The sequence below is a fragment of the Herpailurus yagouaroundi genome, unplaced genomic scaffold (genome assembly GCF_014898765.1).
Source record: "Herpailurus yagouaroundi ecotype Mexico unplaced genomic scaffold, PumYag 28, whole genome shotgun sequence".
Lineage (NCBI taxonomy): Eukaryota > Metazoa > Chordata > Mammalia > Carnivora > Felidae > Herpailurus > Herpailurus yagouaroundi.
The window spans coordinates 4,798,031-4,821,681 of NW_024412376.1; the positions used below are offsets into that span (position 1 = coordinate 4,798,031).

The window sequence follows — 23,651 nt, forward strand, 5'->3', positions numbered from 1 at the left end:
ACTCAAAGTTCAACCCCTAAGATAAGAAACAAATCATAATATATCCCCTGAGTACTTCTACTCAATATTATATTGGAAATACTAGTCAGGAAAAAAAGCCAAGAAGAAAAAATAAAAGGCATATAGATTATAAACTAAGAAATTAAAATATATCCATTTTCCTAAGACATTTTCTGATATATAGAAATCCTAGCTACCTATTAAAAATAATTATGGGAACTAATAAAGAATTTTAGCAATTTTGCAGGATAAAGGTTCAATATTCAAAGTCAATTTATATCTCCACACTAGTAATGAATAATGAAAATTTTTAAAAATCCTATACATAATAGCATCAAAAAGAATAAGATATTAAGAAATATATTTAACAAAATAAGTGTGGAGCTTGTATACTGATAATTACAAAACTATAAAACATTTAATTAAAATTAGCTGAATACAATAAAAATAATTGGAAAGACATCCCATGTTCATGGATTCTAAGCTATAACATAGTTAATATAACATTACACCTCAAATTGATATGTCATTCAACACAATTACTATCAAAATTCCAGCTGCCTTTTTTTTCAGAAATTGTCAAGTTGATTCTGAAATTTAAGAAATGCAAGAGTCCCAGGATATCCAAAATAATCTTAAAAAGATAGAAAAAGTTGGATTACTCACATTTCCTGATTTGTAAACTACAAGGCTACAGTAATCAAGACAGTGTGCTACTGACATAAGAATATAGATGTATAGATCAATGGAGTAGAATTTACAGTCTAGAAATAAATTGTTTTACAATCAAGTGATTTTTTAGCAAAGATGTCAAGTTACTTAAATGGGTGAATAATCATCTTTTCAACAGTGATGCTGAGATAACTTATCCACATGCTAAAAGAATTAAGTTGGACCATTTTTCACACCATACACAAAATTAACTCAAAATGGATTATAGACCCAAATTTAAGAGGAAAAGGTATAAGACTCCCAGGAAAAACAAATCAGGACCTTGAATTAAGCAATGCTCTGTTAGATATAACACCAAAATCACAAGCACATACAAAAAAAATAAATAAATTGAACCTAATCAAAACTAAAACTTTGCATTTCAGAAGAGGCCATCAGAAAAGTGATGACATAATTTAGACAACAAAAGAAAATATTTGTAAAACATGAATTTAACAATTAAAAAATAGGTTAATGATATAAATATCTTTCCAAACAAAACATACAAATGGTCAATAAGAACATTGAAAAGATGTTCATCATTAGTCTTTAGGTAAATGCAAATCAAAACCACAAGATACCACTTCATACTCATTGGATCATCCACAGAATAACTCAATATTACATGGATATCAATTCAACTAAAATTAATGCATTATTTAATTTATTAATCTGGTTCTTAAGTTCATATGGAAGAAAGCCAAGCCAACACATATGAAGAAGATACAAAAGGAAGAAGACAAAACTTGTCTCTGAGATATAAATGGAGAGAAATTAAGATAGCATAAGACTGGCACAAATAGAGAAAAATGACCAAGAGAACAGAGGAGGAAATTGAGAAACATTCACACTTTTAAGTTTAAAAACAACCAACGAAGCAACAAAACACACGATTTTTAGCAGATATCATATTGCAGTGCATTCAGGAGTATTAAGTTGTGACAGTAAAGGTGGTCACCAATATGCTGTAATATTAAATTGGATATGTCAAACAATACACACACACACACAGAATTACATTCATACATTCATCCTCTGCCTCCCTCCTTTAACCTTAGGCAGCTATTAATTTATCTTCTGTCTTAAATATTTGCCTATTCTGTATGCTTACTATTAACGGAATCATAGAATCTGTGGTATTTTGTTTCTGGCTTTCTTAGGTTAGCGTAAAGTTTTCAAAATTTATTCAAAATTTATTGGTAAATACCAAATATCATCACTTCTTTAATTTTTATTGACTAAATAATATCCTGCATTTTATTTACTAGTTCATCAGTTGATGGACATTTGGGTTGTTTCTACATTTTGGTTATTATGAATAATGGTATTGTGAACATTTGTATACAAGGTTTGTGGGGACATATGTTTTAAGTTTCCTTAGGCATATATCAGGGGTTAAACTGCTAGGTTCAAAATTTTAAGGAACTTCCAAACTGCTTTCTAAAGTATCTGTACCATTTTATATTCCCACAAGCATGTGCATAAGAATTCAGATTTTGCCATATTCTCCCAACAATTCCTATTGTCTTTTAATTATGGCTATTTTAGTAAGTGTGGAGAAGTATCTTGTTGTGGTCTTAATTTAAATTTCCTTAATGACGAATCATGTTGAGCATCTTTCATGTGAGTAATCATTTCTTTAAAAAAAATTTGTTGTTTAATGTTTATTCATTATTGAGAGACAGACACAGGGTGTGAGCAGGGGAGGGGTAAAGAGAGGGAGACACAGAATCTGAATCAGGCTCCAGGCTCTGACCTGTCAGCACAGAGCCCAACGCGGGTCTTGAACTCACAAACCGTGAGATCATGACCTGAGCCGAAGTCGGTCGCCCAACTGACGGAGCCACCCAGGCGCCCCTATGATTAATCATTTCTATGTCTTGTTTTTAGAAATGTCTAATCTAATTTTTTGCTTATTTGTTAAACTACATTGTCTTATTATTGTTGAGTCAGATGAGTTTCTTATATTTTGTATATATTTTGTCTATAATTAAAAATATGGTTGGCAAATATATTCTCCCATTCATCGAACTGTCTTTATTTATTCTGAGAGTGAACAAACTAGCAGGGGAGGGGCACAGAGAAAGGGAGAGAGCAAATCCTAAGCAGGCTTCACACTGTCAGCTCAGAGCCCGATACAGAGCTCAAACCCATGAACCATGAGATCATGATCAGTGCCAAAACCAAGAGTCGGACACTTAACCAACTGAGCCACCCAGGTGCCCCTCTCCACTTTCTTGAAGAATGAAAGCTTTTTAAATTTTTGAAGTCCAATTTATGCCTTTTTCATTCATCACTTGTGCTTTAGGTGTCATATCTAAGAAAACACTGCCTAATTCCAGGTCACTAAGATTTATGCCTATGTTTTCCTGTAAAAATTTATAGTTTTAGCTCTTACATTTACGTCTATAATACATTTTAAGTTAATTCTTGTGTTTGGTGTGAGGTAGGGGTTCAAATTCATTCTTTTGCATATGAATGTACAGTTGTTCATGCACATTTATTGAAAAGATGTACAGGGTATTTTTTGCTCATTAAGAATTCTGGGTGGGTGAGTAGTTATTTTCTTTTAGCAGTTTTAAGTATCTTTACTTTGCCATCTAGCTTCTATAATTGTTGACAAGGAATCTGACTCCACTTGCTTTTTAAAAGGTACTGTGTCTTTTTCTCCCACTTTAGATGTTTTGTTCTCCTCTTTTCATTTTTTTTTCCTAGTAGTTTTGCTATGATCTCTTTATGTGTTTTTTTTTTCTTTAAAGACATTCTTCCTAAGATTCTGAAAGCACATTAGGGTGTCTAGGTAGCTCAGTCAGTTAAGTTTCTGACTTAGGCTCAGGTCATGATTTCACCATTTGTGGGTTCCAGCTGTGTCAGGCTCTGTGCTGATGGCTCAGAGCCTGGACCCTGCTTCAGATTCTGTGTCTCCCTCTGTCTCTGCCCCTCCCCCGCTCATGCTCTGTCTCCCTCTCAAAAATAAATGAACATTAAAAAAATTAAAATATCATCAATACAGTGTACCTTGGTTTTTCTAGTTATTTTCTCATAGTTACATATGTCAGTACTTGCTACATCCTTTCCCTAAATTTAATATTTAATGCAGATTTTATATTTAACATTACAAAATATTTAAATGTAAATAAGCTGTCTTAGAATTTATTCTCTTATTTTATGTTATTTTTTTTTAACTTTGTTTTTGCCTTTTGAGTTAATCAAGAATTTTCTTGCTTTTGTTTTTTCCCCTTATAATCTTTTTTTTAATTATTTTTTTTAATGTTTATTTATTCTTGAGAAAGAGAGAAACAGAGCATAAACGGGGGAGGGTCAGAGAGAGGGAGACACAGAATTTGAAGCAGGCTCCAGGCTCTGAGCTGTCAGCACAGAGCCTGATGCAGGGCTCAAACTCACAGACTATGAGATCATGACCTGAGCCAAAGTCGGATGCTTAACCGACTGAGCCACCCAGGCACCCCTCCTTTATAAGCTTTTATTTTCAAATTATTTTATTATTATTCTTGTAGCTTGGATTATAAAATGAATACTTGACTAATGCTAATTTTTAATTTCTCTTTTGTGCTGCATTTTATTGGAATGATTGAGTTTTTTTTTTTTTTTCCTGGTGAAACTATTTTTTTTTCCATTTTTATTCTTCTAGGGGTCAACTTACATTTTTGACATACTAATAACTTCATTTCATATTATTCTTTATATTTTAAAATATGTTTTTAAAAGATGTGTTTTTTAGCCAATAATGAATTTTGCTAATTTCTATGATGATGATTTCTTCTTGCTTAATTCTTCTGTCTCCTCATTTAGTTTCCCTTTTTGTTTTTAACATCATTCACAATCAGCCCGTACAGAAATAGATTTGGAAAGCAAATTATATGAGTTCAAATGTGTGCTTTCACATACTTTTTTTTTAATCTATGTATTTAACATTGGGTGAAATTCACAATTTTACCTGCCAGCTGAAACAGAAGTTCTACCTTTTCAATGATCTAACCAATATGTTTATTTTTACATTTTAACCAGTATTCCTTTCAGATCAAGATTTTCTTTCCTATTTCTCCCTTTCTCTTTCTTTCTTTATCTGTATGCATATATAGGTAGGTTGATAGAGATAAATAAATAGATGATATGGATGATAAGGAAGACATGATACAGATAGAGATAGATAAGAGATAGGTAGAGATCAGTGATAGTAAATAGATAGATGATAGATAGATAGATAGATGATAGAGAGATAATTGATAGATGATAGGTATATATAGAAAGAGAGATTAGAGAGAGAGAGAGAGAGAGAGAGAGAGAGAGAGAGAGAGAGGAGACAGAGAGGTGGAGAGATAGAGATATCTTTCTTCAAAATTTCCTTTGTGGTTCAAATCACCCAGTTCCTGGGAGGAGCACTTTACCATTCTATGTTTCTTTCCTTATATCTTTGTTTTGCCTTTCTTCAAACCAATAGTCATTCTATGTCATTGTATGTCCATTTTTGGAGTTGATCATTACTTTGTAACTCCTTTTTACACAGAAATTAAAGTAGGCAATTACCCATTACAGTTGAGAAAAGGTTGAGCCACTTGGCTATTTATATGAATATCCTAAATATTTCCTCTGTCAATCACTCTTTTACTTCTGATATAGACGTAAATGCTGCTGCCATTGCTGCTGTCTCCATCTTCTTCAGCAAATGATTCCATGTATATTTAGTACCATGTGTACTCAGTGCACATCATCTTTCAACTATTTGATAGTTACTGGATCCTCATTACTCCCTTTTGTGATTTTCATAAACTATCCTTGTAGTTCCCAGGTGTGAATGTGTGTATCTGGCTGTGTGTATCTGCATGTGTGATTTAAATTCTATTCATGCCAATTTATATTTACGATCCTCTAATGTCCACAGCCATATGTATGTATTTTATATTTACTAAGAAAACTATGGATATGGAGTGAGAGAGGGAAGTGTAACTTATATTCAGTCTGCTTTTTTCCTTCTCAAATGAAGAGCCCATAGACTTTGAATCTTTTCCCTTATTATTTTGTGGAAATAATTCATACCTTTAATTCCAGACAACTTGTCTGATATTTTTTTACAGCATTCCTTAACTTTTTTCTATAATCCTTTAAGATATATAATATACATATATATATACACATATATATGTATGTGTGTGTGTGTGTATATATATATATACTAAAAATCGCATTATTTTAAAAAAAATTTTTAATGTTTATTTTTGAGAGAGACGGAGTGTGAGTGGGGGAGGAGCAGAAAGAGGGAGACACAGAATCTGAAGCCAGCTCCAGGCTCCGAGCTGTCAGCACAGAGCGCAATGCTGGGCTCAAACTCACAAACTGTGAGATCATGACCTGAACCAAAGTTGGACACTTAACCAACTGAGCCACCCAGGAGGCCCTTACATTATTTTTTAAATCACAATTATGTGTCAACATCTACTTCTTTTTGGTTTCCAGAAGAACACATATAAGAGAAATAAAATTATAATAAATACCTTCACCAAATAAATCCACACACTGTTTTATCCCACTTATACAACTTCCATTCAGACAAAGCCATTGATTCTCTCCACATGGATGCCCATTCTGAATAAAAAAGTTATCTTGACATGTTGCAGATGATCCATTGCAATATTCAGGGAGATCACATTCATCAGAGGAAGGTCTACATATTTCTCCTTTTGCCAAATACTGATGAAATGAAGTAAATAATATTGAATGAAGCAGAATGTGAACATATGAATAGAATAAAAAAGATGACTTTGTTCAGAAAAATTTAAAAGGATCTTACTTGACAATTTTTACAGCATTCACCAATATCACAAGTTGAACCAACTGTTAATGTACATGTGGTATGATCACAACATGAGTTTAAGTTAGCAGCACAATCCTGAAAGGAAAATCAAATGCTCTGAAGTACCTTCCAACTTTTACTCACACTAGATAGATATTTTAATGGTGACAGAGTATTATCTAATATGCAGATAGGTGCTTAAATTACATGTTGGCAAACATAAAAAAAATAGAGCCACTTATTTATTTACTTAACACATATTTATTGGTTACTACTCTGCTATTCTGTATACTCTTTCTATCCCTAGAGTAGTTTTGACTATACTGTAGTAGGATTTTTCTGAAACTCTGAGTCCACCAAAGCCAAAACATCAAGCTCTCTGGCTTTTGTAGACAAACAGATAGTTAAATACAAGACATAAAATAAATGGAAACTATGATTTATCAGTTTCATTATAGTGACTAGTTCCTAATCAGCCTTTATGAATCTATTGTGTTTTAATAAGCCTATAACTTTTATGGGATGTTCAAAGTTTAACTTACTTTTATTCTCTAAAGGCAAAGACTTAGAAAATAATATGTCTAAATATGACTGAAATTATGATTCACCCATATCTTATTATGCCTTGATTAATGTTATGATTCATCCATGTGATTTTGTTTATAAAAATTCTATTATTACACTTAAAGCAACAGATAAGAATAGAGAAGATTGGAGAGACAATGCTTACACACACACACACACACACACACACACTTTTTAAATTGTCAGGGATTTGGAATAGGGTTAATTGGGCAAAAATTTCAATAAGTTACACAAAAATAAGTCATGGATTTCAGTAGTCTTAATATGAGTTATAGTCAAATACTTATTAGGGCAAACTAAATTTGAACTATTTTCCAGAACTATTCTGCCTAATCAATGTTATTGTTATTGCTACCCATACTGGATTCCAGAGAATAAAGTTATATCACAGGAACTGGCTCACTTATATTATAATTAATAGAACTAAGATACACAATTGTCAATTTTTACTAAAAATTTTCAAAGTGTTTCCATTTAGACCCAAACAAGAAAAACACAAGTGGGTACTGGAAAATAATTTCTTAAAAGCACGTCATCCAACTAGGTATCTAAAAGTTCACTTTCTTATTGGGGACAGTACACATTCATGACCTCAGCTATTGCTGTAGGGAACACTGAACTCCTTTTATGTATTGATTTCCTCACATCCATACACCCATTATGAGTCTCACAATCTCTCTCTCTTAGTGCATTCCTTTTATCTCTAGTCTTCCCACCTCCCTCCAATCAAGCAGCTTTATCTAAGATTTTTGTGGGTTGGAGAACATGCATTTATTGATTGTGAATGAGCCAAACATTTTTTTACTTAAATATTGACCTGCATTAAAATATTCAAAGCCACAAGCATGCCTCATTTTCTGTGGAATTGTGAAAACTTTCTACCTATTTTCCTGAATGCCAGCAGATATTAAGCTTGGAAGAAATGTGGGCATTACCTTATTTTATTGTGCTTCATTTCATTGTACTTTGCAAACATCACTTTTGTTTGTTTATTTGTTTTTACAAATTGAAGGTGGCAACCTTAAATTGAGCAAATCTACCAGCATCATTTTTCCAACAGTCTCTGTGTCACATTTTGGTAATTCTTTCATTATTATATTTGTTATGGAGATCTGTTTTCAGTGGCATTTGATGTTACTATTGTGATTTTGGAGAGTGTCATGAACCATTGTCCATATGAGACAATAAACTTAATTATGTTTTGACTATTCCACTGATGAACTGCTCCCCTCGCTCCTTCTTTTCAGGCATCCCTATTCCCTGAGACACAACAACATTGAAATTACAGGATTATTAGTTGGCCTAATTCAGGTGAAAGGAATAGTCAAATGTTTCTCACTTTAAATCAAAAGCTAGAAAGGATTAAGCTTAGGGAGGAAGGCATGTTGAAAGCTGAGAGAGGCCAAAGCTAGGCCTCTTACACCAAAAAGTTAGTCAAGTAGTGAATGCAAAAGAAAAGTTCTTGAAGGAAATTAAAAATCAATGAATGCACGGATGATAAGAAAGCAAAATGGCATTATTGCTAATATAGAGAAAGTTTTAGTTGTCTGGATAGAAGATCAAACCAACCATAACATTCCCTTAAGCCAATGTCTCACCCACAAGAAGGCCCTAATTCTCTTCAATTTTATGAAGGCTGAGAGAGATAAGGAGGCTGCAGAAAAGTCTGAAGCTAGCAGAGGTTGGTTCATGAGGTTTAAGGAAAGAATCTGTATCCATCACATAAAAGTGCAAAGTTAAGTAGCAAGTGGTGATGTAGAAGCTGTAGCAAGTTATTTAGATGTAGTAAGATAATTAATGACGGTGGCTACACTAAACAACACATTTTCAATGTGGACAAAATAGCCTTCCATTGAAAGATGTCATTTTCATAGATAGGGAGGAGAAGGTAATATCTGGCTTCAAAGCTTCAAAGGACAGGGTGACTCTTGTTGGGGGCTAATGCAGCTATGACATTTAGTTGAAGGCAATACTCATTTACCATTTCAAAAATTCTAGGGCTTTTAAAAATTATGCTAAATCTACTCTGCCTGTGACCGATAAATGGAACAACAAAGTCTGGATGACAGCACATCTGTTTACAACATGGCTTAGTTAATATTTTAAGACCACTGTTGAGAAACACAGCTCAGAAAAAAGAATCCTTTCAAAATATTACTGCTCATTGGCAATGTTTCTGGTGACCCAAGAGTTCTGATGGGGAGGTACAAGGAGACTAATGTTGTTTTATGATTACTAACACAACATCCATTTTCTAGCCCATTGATTAAAGTCTATAATTGCGATAGATAGTGATTTTTCTAACAGACCTGACCAAAGTAAGTTGAAAACTTTCTGGAAAGGACTCACTATACTAGATGCCATAAAAAGCATTCATGATTTATGGGAAAAGGTCAAAATACCAACATTAACAGGAGTTTGGAACAAGTTGATTCCAATTTTCATGAATAGCTTTGAGAGGGTCAAGGCTTCAGTGTAGGAAGTAATTACACATGTGATGGAAATAGAAAGAAAACTATAATTGGCAATGAAGCCTGAAGATGTGACTGAATCACTGAAATCTCACGATAAAACTTCGACAGATGAGGAGTTCAAAGCATTCTTCAGTGATAAGGTATTTTTAAGACACGTACCTTGTTTTTTCAGACATAATTCTATTTCACACTTAGTAGACTATAGGATAATATAACCTTATAATTGTATGTACTGGGAAACAGAAAGAATCATTTTATTTACTTTATTGTGATATTCACTTTGTTCTGGTTGTCTGGAACAAAACCCACAAAGCTCTGAGGTATTCCCATACTAGGGAAGAACACACTCAAGAGGGAAATTGAAAACCTAGGTCAACATAGTTACAGAATTAATGATCTTGAAAATCATCTGTAAGGATAATCTATGAACCACTGAATCCATATACTGATATATAAGGGCACTTATCAGTTTATTAAAATTTCTATATGCCTTTTTAACTTTTTTTCAGAAAAGTGATTTTGATTCCCTAGGGAAAATGGAAGTATAAAAATTTATTTATAATTTTTCACGCATATCTTCCAAAGTAGTACTAACCTCTGCACTCCCACAGTCACACTGTTCTCCTTGTTCCACTTGTCCATTACCACAAACCACAGATTTGTATGATGGATCTAAGTGTGGCTGATTTTGAAGACATTGGGACTTTGGATTTGAAATAAAATTTGCAAAATCCTCCATGCTGCAGTTACTAAAGATCTTCACACCACTGGAATGACTAAACATACATCAAACTTCAAATTTTTATGTTAAGTATTACTTCATAAATTGCCTAGACTTGGAATAAAGCTATTTAATAGTATTCCACAACAGTCAAAATGCTCAATTTTGTTAGTGTCAAAATTTTATTTTCTGTACAAGGGAAGTCAATTGTGCAAGAATTTATATTAAATATTTAGTTAGCAATAAATGATGGAATTTTATTGGTTCTTATATTACACTCACTCATGACATTGTTTTCTCTTACATTTCCTACCTCACAAAATACTCTGTTTCATTTGTTGCTTCCTTTTCCTTTCATGGTCCCTAAATATTATAATATCCTGTATTAACAAAAGAGATTGGGCTTTTCACTTCTTTGTCTATATTTATTCATAGGTAATCTGAAGTACGTATTTTGAATAACACCTATACCTGACAGCTCAGATATTGGTGCCTATAGCCCTAATATATCACCTAAACTCAAGAGTCCAATACCAACTTTTTACTCAGAGATAACATTTCTAAATCCACATCTAAAATACCACCCCCTTACATCTTTATTCTTTTAGTGACACTTATTATTCTTTAATATTTATCAACAACCAAACTATTATTTATTTAATTATTTACTCATTGTCTTCCCCTACTAGTTTTTTAGCTCCAGAGAAAAGGCATTCCAACTATTTTGTTCTCTAGCACATATATAGCATATATATATATATATGTATATATATATATATATATTTAAATAAATGAGTCCATGGAATAAACTATCTGTTGTAAATAGTACATTCTTTTGTTGATGTTGCACTATGACTTTTATTATTCTGAATAATATTAATACATGAAAAAGTTATATTCATAAAGATTTATAATTTGATGACAGATATAGCTAATATGAACTTATTGGATTTTACAACAATAGACTCAAACCCTAGTCCTTTGGACTATCACAGGGAAATATTATTTACATGAGGATCATGCAAAAAATAGGGTTTTTAAATTTTTTGGAGGTCACACCCTATTGAACATACTCTACCATTAGAATAACCACAAATAGTTGATTTATTATTACATTGCCAAAAATTCTGACGATTTCTATCTAAATACCAAAAACCAAAAGGATAAAGGATAGAACATTACTAAAAACTAGACAATGTAAGATGTGTTTACTATGTGTGAACTCATTTATAAGAGATACACTTCTGGGTATAAATTAGTGTTGACATTAGAAAGAAAATATCAGTCATAATTATATCCAACTAGACAATTAATTTGAAGCTTGAGTCTTAGCAAACACTTGCTGGATGTTCTCATTCTCCATTCTCTCATTTTTCCTTGATAATTGAGCTTCTGGTTTTCAGTCAAATACAAGGCTTCCTTGTGTAGTGTCTACATTTCTTAGCCTTTTGTAAAGTTAGTATAACATCTATATAAAGGTCAGATAATTGGCCTAAAACAAAACCATAAATTTAAGTTATAGAAAGTAATGTTGACAGCCAGGTTTTTATTCTATTGGTGACTATAATTTTGGTTAACTATTGTAGTCAAAGCTTCCATTATGAACTATGAGATGATCCTGGATATGAAAGTCACTGTGTAGAAATCAATGTAAAATTATACTGTGAAATGTCATGCAATTAATAGAATTCTAATTTCCCAAAATAAAAATAACTTATCCTTGATTTAAGCTGTTATTACTTCGGGGTTTCTGAACTTACATTTAAATCTAAAAACAGATTCCATCCCAATAATACATATATCAATCAGGATATTGCTGTTTTAATGACATTTCAAACATTCATTTTCTTACCACAATATTGCAAAGCATTGACAGCAGGATGCAATGTTCTCATTACATTGAGGTGGATGGTACTAGAATAGATCATCTTTTGCTTAATCCATAAGCAAAACATGTGTTCAATATTTGCATTTTTTAGAAGAAGCAACACTCATTAGAAACAAAGTTAATAAAATCTGTCTTCTAATATAACATTGAGGAAATTATTAGAGGCACTTCAATTAGTAACTAAAAACAAATACAACACTTCAACACATTCTCTTACTGTGAAGTTTGTACAGCATAGAGATAATCAAGCAAAAATGGAAAACAAAAGATAAAAATAATTACTATCATTAAATAAGTCTCAATAAATTTCAAAATATGTACATCCAAAAACAATAAATATTAAATCAGAAATAAATAATAAAAAGGCATCTAGATGATCCACGAATATTTGAAAATCAACTGAAATACTTCTAAAACAATCTGCTAGACAAAAGGAATTACAAAGAAAATGAAAATATTTTAACTAAATGAAAAAGAAACACAAAATATCAACATGTATGATATGCAATAGAAGCTGTGGTTAGACTTAAATGTACAGCTTTAAAGGGCTTACACAAAAAGAAAAAATGTTTAAAATAAAATATTTGAGCTTTCACATTAAAAATCTAAGGGAGGGGCACCTGGATGGCTCAGTCAGTTTAGCAACCGACTCTTGATTTCAGTTCAGGTCATGATCTCATGGTCGTGAGATTCAGCCTCACTTTGCTATGATCACAGAGCCTGTGAATTCTCTCTGTCCCTCTCTCTCTGCCCCTCCTCTGCTCACATTCTCTCCCTCTCAGTCTTTCTCAAAATAAATTAAAATAAACAAAAAAATCTAGTTTACCCCAAAGTATGCATAAAGTTAAGAAAAGAAATTGGACAAGTGATGATAAAGAGTCAATAAAATTAAAATATAGCCTTAAAAATCAATTAATTTGATAAAGCCCATGTTAGAGAGATTGAGAAAAAAAAGAGAAAATAAAATAACAAATTATATGAGACATAAAAGAAGTAATATCACTAGAGATCCCAGTGACTTAAAAAAAATAAGTGGAATTTAAGTTTGTGAAGATGGCAAAGTAGGAGGACCCTAAGCTCACTCCATCCCATGTTTACAACTAGATATCACTCACATCCCATTAAGAAACCAGAGATCAATCCAAAGCCTGGCAGAATAAACTCCACAAATAAATATAGAGAATAAGTCACACCAGAGAGGTTAGGAAGGACATAAATAGTGGTTGAGAGCTGCCCACAGGAAAGAGGCTCTGAGAAAAGAAACCACCAGGGGATCCACATAGAGGAAAATGAATCCCCATACACCCAACACTGTGCTTCTGTGGATCCATCCCTCTGCCGGGTCGGCCTCACTCCTGGGGCTGCAGGTCCCCTCCTGCATGGGACCACCAATGGCAAAGCGAGCTAAGCCTACGCCTTCCACCCCTGTACACTTTACGGATCCACCCCAGCTAATACACCAGATCCCATAGAAGCAGCACCACAAGCCTGGCAGTGTGCAAGTAGCCCAGACAGGGGCCACACTACTCCACAGTGAGTCCTGCTCCTGGGAGAAGGGAAGATAAGGTACACACCAATCTGACTGTGACCCCAGCAGTGGGCTGGGGTCTGACTGTGGCCCCGCCCACCAACACAAATTACTCTGGACAGCACAGGGGAAGTGCCCTGCAGTTTGGAGCCACTGCAGGGACTACTGGAAATGACGAAATGGAAGAACTCTCCTCAAAAGAAACTCCAGGAAGTAGTGACAGCTAATGAATTGATCAAAAATGATTTAAGCAATATAACTGAACAAGAATTTAGAATAATAGTCATAAAATTAATCACTGGGCTTGAAAAAAGCATAGAGGAAAGTAGAGAATCTATTGCTACAGATATCAAGGGGCTAAGAAATAGTTATAAGGAGCTGAAAAATGCTAGAAATGAGGTTCAAAATAAAATGGAGGGGGCCATAGCACGGATTGAAGAGGCAGAGAAGAGAATAGGTGAATTAGAAGATAAAATTATGGAAAAAGGAAGCTGAGAAAAAGAGAGATAAAAAAATCCAGGAGTATGAGGGGAGAATTAGAGAACTAGTGATGCAATCAAATGGAACAATACCCCTATCATAGGAAATCCAGAAGAAGAGAGAGAGATAGGGGCTGAAGGTGTACTTGAACATATCATAGCTGAGAACATCCCTGATCTGGGGAAGGAAACAGGCATGGAAATCCAAGAGGCACAGAGAACTCCCTTCAAACAACTTGAAGCAATCTTCTGCACGACATATCATAGTGAACCTGGCAAAATACAAGGATAAAAAGAAAATTCTGAAAGCAGCTAGGGAAAAACAGGCTCTAACCTACAAAGGGAGATCCATAAGACTAGTGGCAGACTGATCTACTGAAACTTAGCAGGCCAGAAAGGAATGGCAGGAAATCTTCAATGTGATGAACAGAAAAAATATGCAGCAAAGAACCCTTTATTCAGCAAGTCTGTCTGTCAGAAGGAAGGAGAGATAAAGGTTTTCCCAAACAAACAAAAACTGCAGGAATTCATCACCACTAAACCAGCCCTACAAGAGATCCTAACGGGGACTCTGTGAGTGAAATGTTGCAAGGACCACAAAATACCAGAGACATCACTACAAGCATGAAAACTATAGATAACACAATGTCTCTAAACCCACATCTTTGAAAAATAATATGAATGTACATGCCCTAAATGCTCCAACCGAAAGACATAGGGTATCAGAAGGGATAAAAAAACAAGACCCATCTATTTGCTGTCTACAAGAGACTCATTTTAGACCTGAGGACACCTTCAGATTGAGAGTGAGGGGATGGAAAATTATTTATCATGCCACTGGAAGTCAAAAGAAAGCTGGAGTTGCCATACTTATATCAGACAAACTAGACTTTAAATTAAAGGCTGTAACAAGAGATGAAGAAGGGCATTATATAATAATCACAGGGTCTATCCACCAGGAAGAGCTAACAATTATAAATGTCTATGCGCCGAATACAGGAGCCCCAAAATATATAAAACAATTACTCACAAACATAAGCAACCTTATTGATAAGAATGTAGTAAATTGCAGGGGACTTTAACACTCCACTTACAGAAATGGATAGATCATCTAGACACACGGTCAATAAAGTAACAAGGGCCCTGAATGAGACATTGGATCAGATGGACTTGACAGATATATTTAGAACTCTGCATCCCAAAGCAACAGAATATACTTTCTTCTCGAGTGCACATGGAACATTCTCCAGGATAGATCACATACTGGGTCACAAAACAGCCCTTCATCAGTGTACAAGAATTGAAATCATACCATGCATGCTTTCGGACCACAATGCTATGAAACTTGAAATCAACCACAGGAAAAGGTCTGGAAAACCTCCAAAAGCATGGAGGTTAAAGAACACCCTTTTAAAGAATGAATGGGTCAACCAGGAATTTAGAGAAGAAATTAAAAATCATATGGAAATAAACGAAAATGAAAATACAACAATCCAAACGCTTTGGGACACAGCGAAGGCAGTCCTGAGAGGAAAATACATTGCAATTCAGGCCTATCTCAAGAAACAAGAAAAATCCCAAATACAAAATCTAACAGCACACCTAAAGAAAATAGAAGCAGAACACCAAAGGCACCCGAAACCCAGCAGAAGAGGAGAAATAATAAAGATCAGAGCAGAAATAAACAATATAGAATCTAAAAAAACCTGTAGAGCAGATCAATGGAACCAAGAGTTGGTTTTTTGAAAAATAAACAAAATTGATAAACCTCTAGCCAGCCTTCTCAAAAAGAAAAGGGAGATGACCCAAATAGATAAAATCATGAATGAATATGGAATTATTACAACCAATCCCTCAGAAATACAAGCAGTTATCAAGGAATACTATGAAAAAGTATATGCCAACAAACTGGACAACCTGGAAGAAATGGACCAATTCCTAAGCACCACACACTTCCAAAACTCAAACAAGAAGAAATAGAAAACTTGAACTGAACCATAACCAGCGAAAAAATTGAATCAGTCATCAAAAATCTCCCAACAAATAAGAGTCCAGGACCAGATGGCTTCCCAGGGGAATTCTACCAGACATTTAAAGCAGAGATATTACTTATCCTCCTCAAGCCTTTCCAAAAAATAGAAAGGGAAGGAGAACTTCCAGACTCATTCTATGAAGCCAGCATTACTTTGATTCCTAAACCAGGTATAGACACAGTAAAAAAAGAAAACTACAGGCCAATATCCCTGATGAATATGGATGCAAAAATTCTCAACAAGATACTAGCAAATCAAATGAAACAGCATAAAAAGAATTATTCACCATGATCAAGTGGGATTCATCCCTGGGCTGCAGGGCTGGTTCAACATTTGGAAATCAATCAATGTGATACATCACATTAATAAAAGAAAGCAAAGAACCATATGATCTTGTCAATCTATGCAGAAAAAGCATTTGACAAAATTCAGCAGCCTTTCTTAGCAAAAACCCTCATGAAAGTCGGTATAGAAGGAACATACTTAAACATCATAAAAGCCATTTATGAAAAGCCCACAGCTAACATCATCCTCAGTGAGGAAAAAGTGAGAGCTTTCTCCCTGAGATCGGGAACATGACAGGGATGTCCACACTCACTGCTGTTTAACATAGTGTTGGAAGTTCTAGCATCAGCAATCAGACAACAAAAGGAAATCAAAGGCATCAAAATTGGCAAAGATGAAGTTAAGCTTTCACTTTTTGCAGATGACATGATAGTATACATGGAAAACCCTAAAGACTCCACCAAAAGTCTACTAGAACTGATACATGAATTCAGCAAAGTCGCAGGATACAAAATTAGTGTACAGAAATCAGTTGCATTCTTATACACTAATAACGAAGCAACAGAAGGACAAACAAAGAAACTGATCCCATTCACAATTGCACCAAGAGTCATAAAATAGCTAGGAATAAACCTAACCAAAGATGTAAAAGATCTGTATGCTGAAAACTATAGAAAGCTTATGAAGGAAATTGAAGAAGATATAAAGAAATGGAAAAACATTCTGTGCTCATCGATTGGAAGAATAAATATTGTTAAAATGTCAATACAACCCAAAGCTATCTACACATTCAATGTAATCCCAATCAAAAATGCACCAGCATTCATCTTGAAGCTGGAACGAGCAATCCTAAGATTTGTATGGAACCACAAAAGACCCCGAATACCCTAAGTAATATTAAAGAAGACCAAAGCAGGAGGCATCACAATCCCAGACTTTAGCCTCTAGTACAAAGTTGTAATCATCAAGACATATATGTACCATATGTACCATGGCACAAAAACAGACACAAAGACCAATGGAATAGAATAGAGACTCCAGAGTTGGACCCACAAAAGTATGCCCAATTAATCTTTGACAAAGCAGTAAAGAATATCCAATGGAAAAAGGCAGCCTCTTTAACAAATGGTGCTGGGAGAACCAGACAGCAACATGCAGAAGAATAAAACTAGACCACTTTCTTACACCATTCACAAAAATAAACTCAAAATGGATGAAGCACCTGAATGTGAGACAGAAAACCATCAAAACCTTAGAGAGAAAGCAGGAAAAAACCTCTCTGTCCTCAGCCACAGAAATTTCTTACTTGACACATCCTCAAAGGCAAGGGAAGTAAAAGCAAAAATGAACTATTGGGACCTCATGAAAATAAAAAGCTTTTGCACTGCAAAGGAAACAATCAACAAAACTAAAAGTCAACCAATGGAATGGGAAAAGATATTTGCAAATGACGTATCGAACAAAGGGCTAGTATCCAAAATCTATAAAGAACTCACTAAACTCCACACCTGAAAAACAAATAATCCAGTGAAGAAATGGGCAGAAAACATGAATAGACACTTCTCTAAAGAAGACATCTGGATGGCCAACAGGCACATGAAAAGATGCTCAACGTCGCTCCTCATCAGGGAAATACAAATCAAAACCACACTCAGATACCACCTCATCCCTGTCAGAGTGGCTAAAATGAACAAATCAGGAGACTATCGATGCTGGAGAGGATGTGGAAAAATGGGAACCCTCTTGCACTGTTGGTGGGAATGCAAACTGGTGCAGCCACTCTGGTAAACAGTGTGGAGGTTCCTCAAAAAATTAAAAATAGATCTACCCTATGACCCAGCAATAACACTGTTAGGAATTTACCCAAGGAATACAGGAGTGCTGATGCATAGGGGTGCTTGTACCCCAGTATTTAGAGCAGCACTTTCAACAATAGCCAAATTATGGAAAGAGCGTAAATGTCCATCAACTGATGAATGGATAAAGAAATTGTGGTTTATATACACAATGGAATACTACGTGGCAATGAGAAAGAATGAAATATGGCCTTTTGTAGCAACGTGGATGGAACTGGAGAGTTTTATGCTAAGTGAAATAAGCCATACAGAGAAAGACAGATACCATATGTTTTCACTCTTATGTGGATCCTGAGAAACTTAACAGAAGACCATGGGGCAGGGGAAGATTAAAAAAAAAAAGGTTAGAGAGGGAGGGAACCAAACAATAAGAGCCTCTTAAAAACTGAGAACAAACTGAGGGTTGATGGGGGGTGGGAGGGAGGGGTGGGTGGGTGATGAGTATTGAGGAGGGCACCTTTTGGGATGAGCACTGGGTGTTGTATGGAAACCAATTTGATTATAAAGCTCATATTAAAAAAAGAAAAAAAAAGCAATAGTCCCAATTCCAATTGCACTTTATAATTGGATACCTAGAAATAAACCTAACCAAAGTGGTAAAATACGTGTACTCTAAAAATTATAAAACATTGACGAAAGAAAGTGAAGATGACACAAAGAAATAGAAAGACATTCCATGCTCATGGATTAGAAAAACAAATTTTGTTAAAATGTTTAGACTAGCTAATGCAATCTACACATTTAATGCAATTTCTATCAAAATACCAACATTTTTCACAGAACTAGAACAAACAATCCTAAAATTTTTATGGAACCACAAAAGACCCCGAATAGCCAAAGCAAGTTTGAAAAACAAAGGGAAAGCTGGAGGCAGCACAAGTGCAGACTTCAAGTTATATTACCAACCTGTAATCATCAAAACAGTATGGTACTAGCACAAAAATAGATTCATAGAAATATAGAACAGAACGGAAAACCAGAAATAAACCCACAATTGTATGGTCAATTAATCTTTTACAAAGGAGAGAAGAATATCCAATGGGAAAAAGACAGTCTCTTCAACAAATGGTGCTGGGAAAACTGGACAGCAACATGTCAAAGAATGAACTCAGACCATTTTCTCACACCATACACAAAAATAAACTCAAAATGGATTCAGGATTTCAATGTGATACCTGAAACTATAACAATTCTAGAAAACAACAAAGGCAGAAATGTCTCTGATATCAGCCATAGCAACATTTTTCTAGATATGTCTCTGAGACAAATGAAATAAAAGCAAAAATAAACTATTGGGACTATTTCAAAATAAAATGATCGTGCAAAGGAAACAATCAACAAAATTAAAAGGCAACCTACAGAATGGGAGAGGATATTTGCAAATGACATATACAATAAAAGGGTTAGTATCTGTAATATATAAGGAACTTAAAATATTCAACACCCATAAAACAAATAACCCAGTTAAAAATCAGCAGAAGACATGGACAGCCATATCTCTGACAAAGATATCCAGATGACCAACAGATACATGAAAAGATACATCACTTATTATCAGGAAAATGAAAATCAAAGCCACAGCAAAGTATCATCTCACACCTGTCAGAATGGCTAAAATCAAAAACACAAGACACAATAAGTGTTGGTGACAATATGGAGAAAAAGGAACTCTTGCAGTTTTAGTGGGAATACAAACTGGTGCAGCCGCTGAGGAAAACAGTATAGAGATTCCTCAGGAAGTTTAAACTAGAGCTACCCTATAATCCAGTAATTGCACTACTATTTACTCCCCAAAATACAAAAACACTAATTCAAAGAGACAATGCACCCCTAAATTTACAGCAGCAATATCCAAATAATGGAAGCAGACCAAGTTCCCCTTAATTGATGAATGGACAAAGAAGATGTGGTATAGTTATACAATGGAATATTATTTGGCCATAGAAAAGAGTGAAATCTTGCCATTTGCAATGGCATAGATGGAGCTAGAGTATATTATCCTAACTGAAATAAGTCAGAGAAGGACAAATGCCATATGATTTCACTCAGATGTAAAATTTCAGAAACAAACAAATGAGCAAAGGGAAAAAAAAGAGAGACAAACCAAAAAACAAACTCTTAACTATCGAGAATAAACTGATGGTTACAGAGGGGAAGTGGGTTGGGTGGAGGGGTCAGTGAAATAGGTGATGGGGATTAAAGAGTGTTCTTTCATGATGAGCACTGAGTGTTATACAGAATTGATGAATCACTAAATTGTAAACTTGATACTAATAGAATACTGTATGTTAGCTATACTGCATTTAAAAATAAATTAACTTTTTAAAAACAAATGATTATAGAAACTTATGATTAATTTCAAGGAAATATTTTTTAAAATCTGAATATAAAGATCCTCATCTCTTAAAAATTAATTATTAAATAGCTTTCCAAAAAGAGAATTCTAATTCCATATGGCTTCACTGGTGAATTTCTATCAGATAACTTGTGAAGAATTAATATCAATTTTGCCAAATTACTTTTAGGAAATTTTATGAGTCTAATGTTACCCTGATAATGAAACAAGTCAAAATAATTACAAGAGAAAACAACCTAAAGCCCAATATTCTTCATAAATATAGTGACATGTGTTAGGAGACAAATCCAGCAACAAGTAGGACAAATGCATAAAAGGGATTATGCATCGTATAGAAATGTGGTTCATCCTAGGAAGACAAGTTATTGCAACAATTGAAGATCAATAAAATGTATCAACTGAAACGTATCAACTGAAAAAAGTAAAATCAACAATAACACATAAACATCTTAATATATAATGAAATCTATTCATGATTGGAACTCTGTCAAACAAAGGCTAAAAAACCAACTTCCTCAGTCTGATTAAAAGCCTCTATGAAAAACTTTCAGCTAACCTATTTAACGGTGAAAGATGAAAGATTTTGCCCTTAAATTAGAAGCACGACAAAAATAGCCACATGTTCCATTTCTATGTTACATTGTATTAGAGGTCCTTATCACTGTTTTAAGGCAAAAAATAGGAATTGAAAAAAATATAAATATTTTAAAAAATGTAAAATCGTATATATAATATATGATTATACATGTATAAAATTCTAATAAAGCTAAATTAAAATCCCAGAACTAATAAATTAATTTAGCAAAACTTTAGTAAACAAATTCAATGTAATCAATAAAATTTCTATATACTTGTCACAAAAAAATTGGAAATTTTATAGTCATATAAAGAGGTGCAATTAGAAAGAATAGTAAATACCAAACTATTTACACCTAATAATTTCCCTGCAGAAAAAAAATGGAAGAAACGCTGCATTTTGAAGAATTCTACCCTTGATGAGAATAATTCAGGCATCTCAACAAAATAAACTACTTTCAAAATTGAACAAAAAATGCTTTAACAATATTTAGGAGGAGGTGGAGGCTCCAAGGAGCTATTAATAGTTCAGATCTTCTAGTCGTTCCTATCATTTCCTCACCATTGTAAATCATAATAATCATTGCAGCTGGTATCACAAGCAATATATCATTATTTTAAAAACCATAATGCAATCAAAGATAAATATTTAATGGGCATTGTCAGCATTATCAATATGAAGTACATACAATATCATCTGTCTTTAAGATGAACCAGAAAAACAAAAACAAAAAGGCATGAACTTGATTGCAGGAAATTTGAGACATGACACTAGGAAACAGGATTAAAGGAGTAGGAATCAAGAGAAAGAGAATGAGGAAAAATCAACATAAGTCTGTTGTATTGAGATAGGAATTGTGTCTCCAATCTGCTGGGACCACAAAGAAGTGTACAGAAGATTTAATGTGTTTGTCCTTAGAGGGTCAGGGAGCTGGTGTTCCAATGAAGTGCTTGAAGGCTGCCCCACTAAAGAGGTGATTACCTTTATTTTAGGGCCTCTTTTGCCTAGGGAAGAAGCTGATTGGCATTCACGAATTTTAAAGTGTTGACTTGGTCATTGAGTGCTTCTTGTGGGACTTGAACCTAAGATAGATATAAAGATCTGCATGCTTTGTGCTTACTTGCTTTCCTCTTCCCCACACTTTCTTGTCTCTTAATGTCCAAGCTTGTGGTATCCATATCCTTGACCAAATACTATTTGCCATTGCTGAGGCCATGTAGATCCCAACCTGTGGCACGTCTCTAATACAAAATAGAAAGCTAAATGTATTTTATGCAAATATGCTCACTCTGAGGGTCTTAATCTAATTGGAGAATAGTATGCATAGTGATTTTTTTTTCCAAAAAAGGATTCCACCTAACATATTGAAAGGCCCTGTTCTTGAATTGAAATAAGACAGGTTTTTCTTTGTTTACAGACAGTTTTAGGGAACCCCCATGTGCCATTGATGTGAAATGATTGAGAAATATTGGTGCAATAGATATAGGTGACATGGAGCTCTGGGATTTCTACTCATATTATTTACTTACACTGTCTGGATATTTTTAGTTAGCTACCAGATATGCTATTTTGGTCATTAGACAGATTAATAGGCCCACTATTTAATTATATAGACCTGCAAATACCCAAATTATTGTGATATAATCAATTTTAGTAACATACTCACTTACTGGTTTCTGTATGCATGCTCAACTCCACAAGGGTTCTGCTGCAAAGAACTCTAGGGGATAGCACTACATATCTTCTATGATACTTATCTGAAATTCCACATGGAACTAATCTAATCTATCACGAATATCTTTATTTTTTATTGTGTCTTAATGATCTTAAGTGCAAAAGAACAAACATGTTGCATCACAGCATGGATCTGCAGTGCCCTCTCTCTGCATAACTGTTATACCTCTCTATACCCGTTAAAGGTATCCTTGTTGTCATCAAATCATGGATTGTTCCAGGTTCACAATCATTTCAAAAAGCCTTGTTTTCTATAGTCCCTTCTTATTTTTTGTTACAAATTTTTATTCAAATTCTAGTTACTTAGCATATAATGTAATATTGTTTTCAGGGTTAGAATTTAGTGATTCATCATGTTAGAATTTAGTGATTCATCACGTACATATAATATCCAGTGCTCACAAGTGCCCTCCATAACACCCATCACCATTTTATCCACCCCCCTCCCCCACTCACCACTCCTCCAGCAAACCTCAGTTTGTTCTCTATAGTTAAGAGTCTGTTTTATGGTTTGTCTCTATTTTTTCCCCTATGGCCATCTGTTTTGTTTATTAAATTCCACATATGAGTGAAATCATATGGTATTTGTCTTTCTCTGACTGATTTATTTCA

The 23,651-nt window shown here is 34.2% G+C and overlaps 1 protein-coding gene across 1 annotated transcript in view; it reads right to left on the reverse strand.

The window, feature by feature from the left end:
* ADAM2 (ADAM metallopeptidase domain 2) overlaps window positions 1-23,651 on the reverse strand; it is a 146,439-nt gene that overhangs the window by 54,112 nt on the left and 68,676 nt on the right. The window contains exons 12-14 of the mRNA XM_040453573.1: window positions 10,178-10,358; window positions 6,521-6,619; window positions 6,225-6,420 (exon numbers count right to left, since the gene is read on the reverse strand). Coding sequence (XP_040309507.1) covers window positions 6,225-6,420; window positions 6,521-6,619; window positions 10,178-10,358 — 476 coding nt within the window. The remainder of the gene's footprint in view (window positions 1-6,224; window positions 6,421-6,520; window positions 6,620-10,177; window positions 10,359-23,651) is intronic.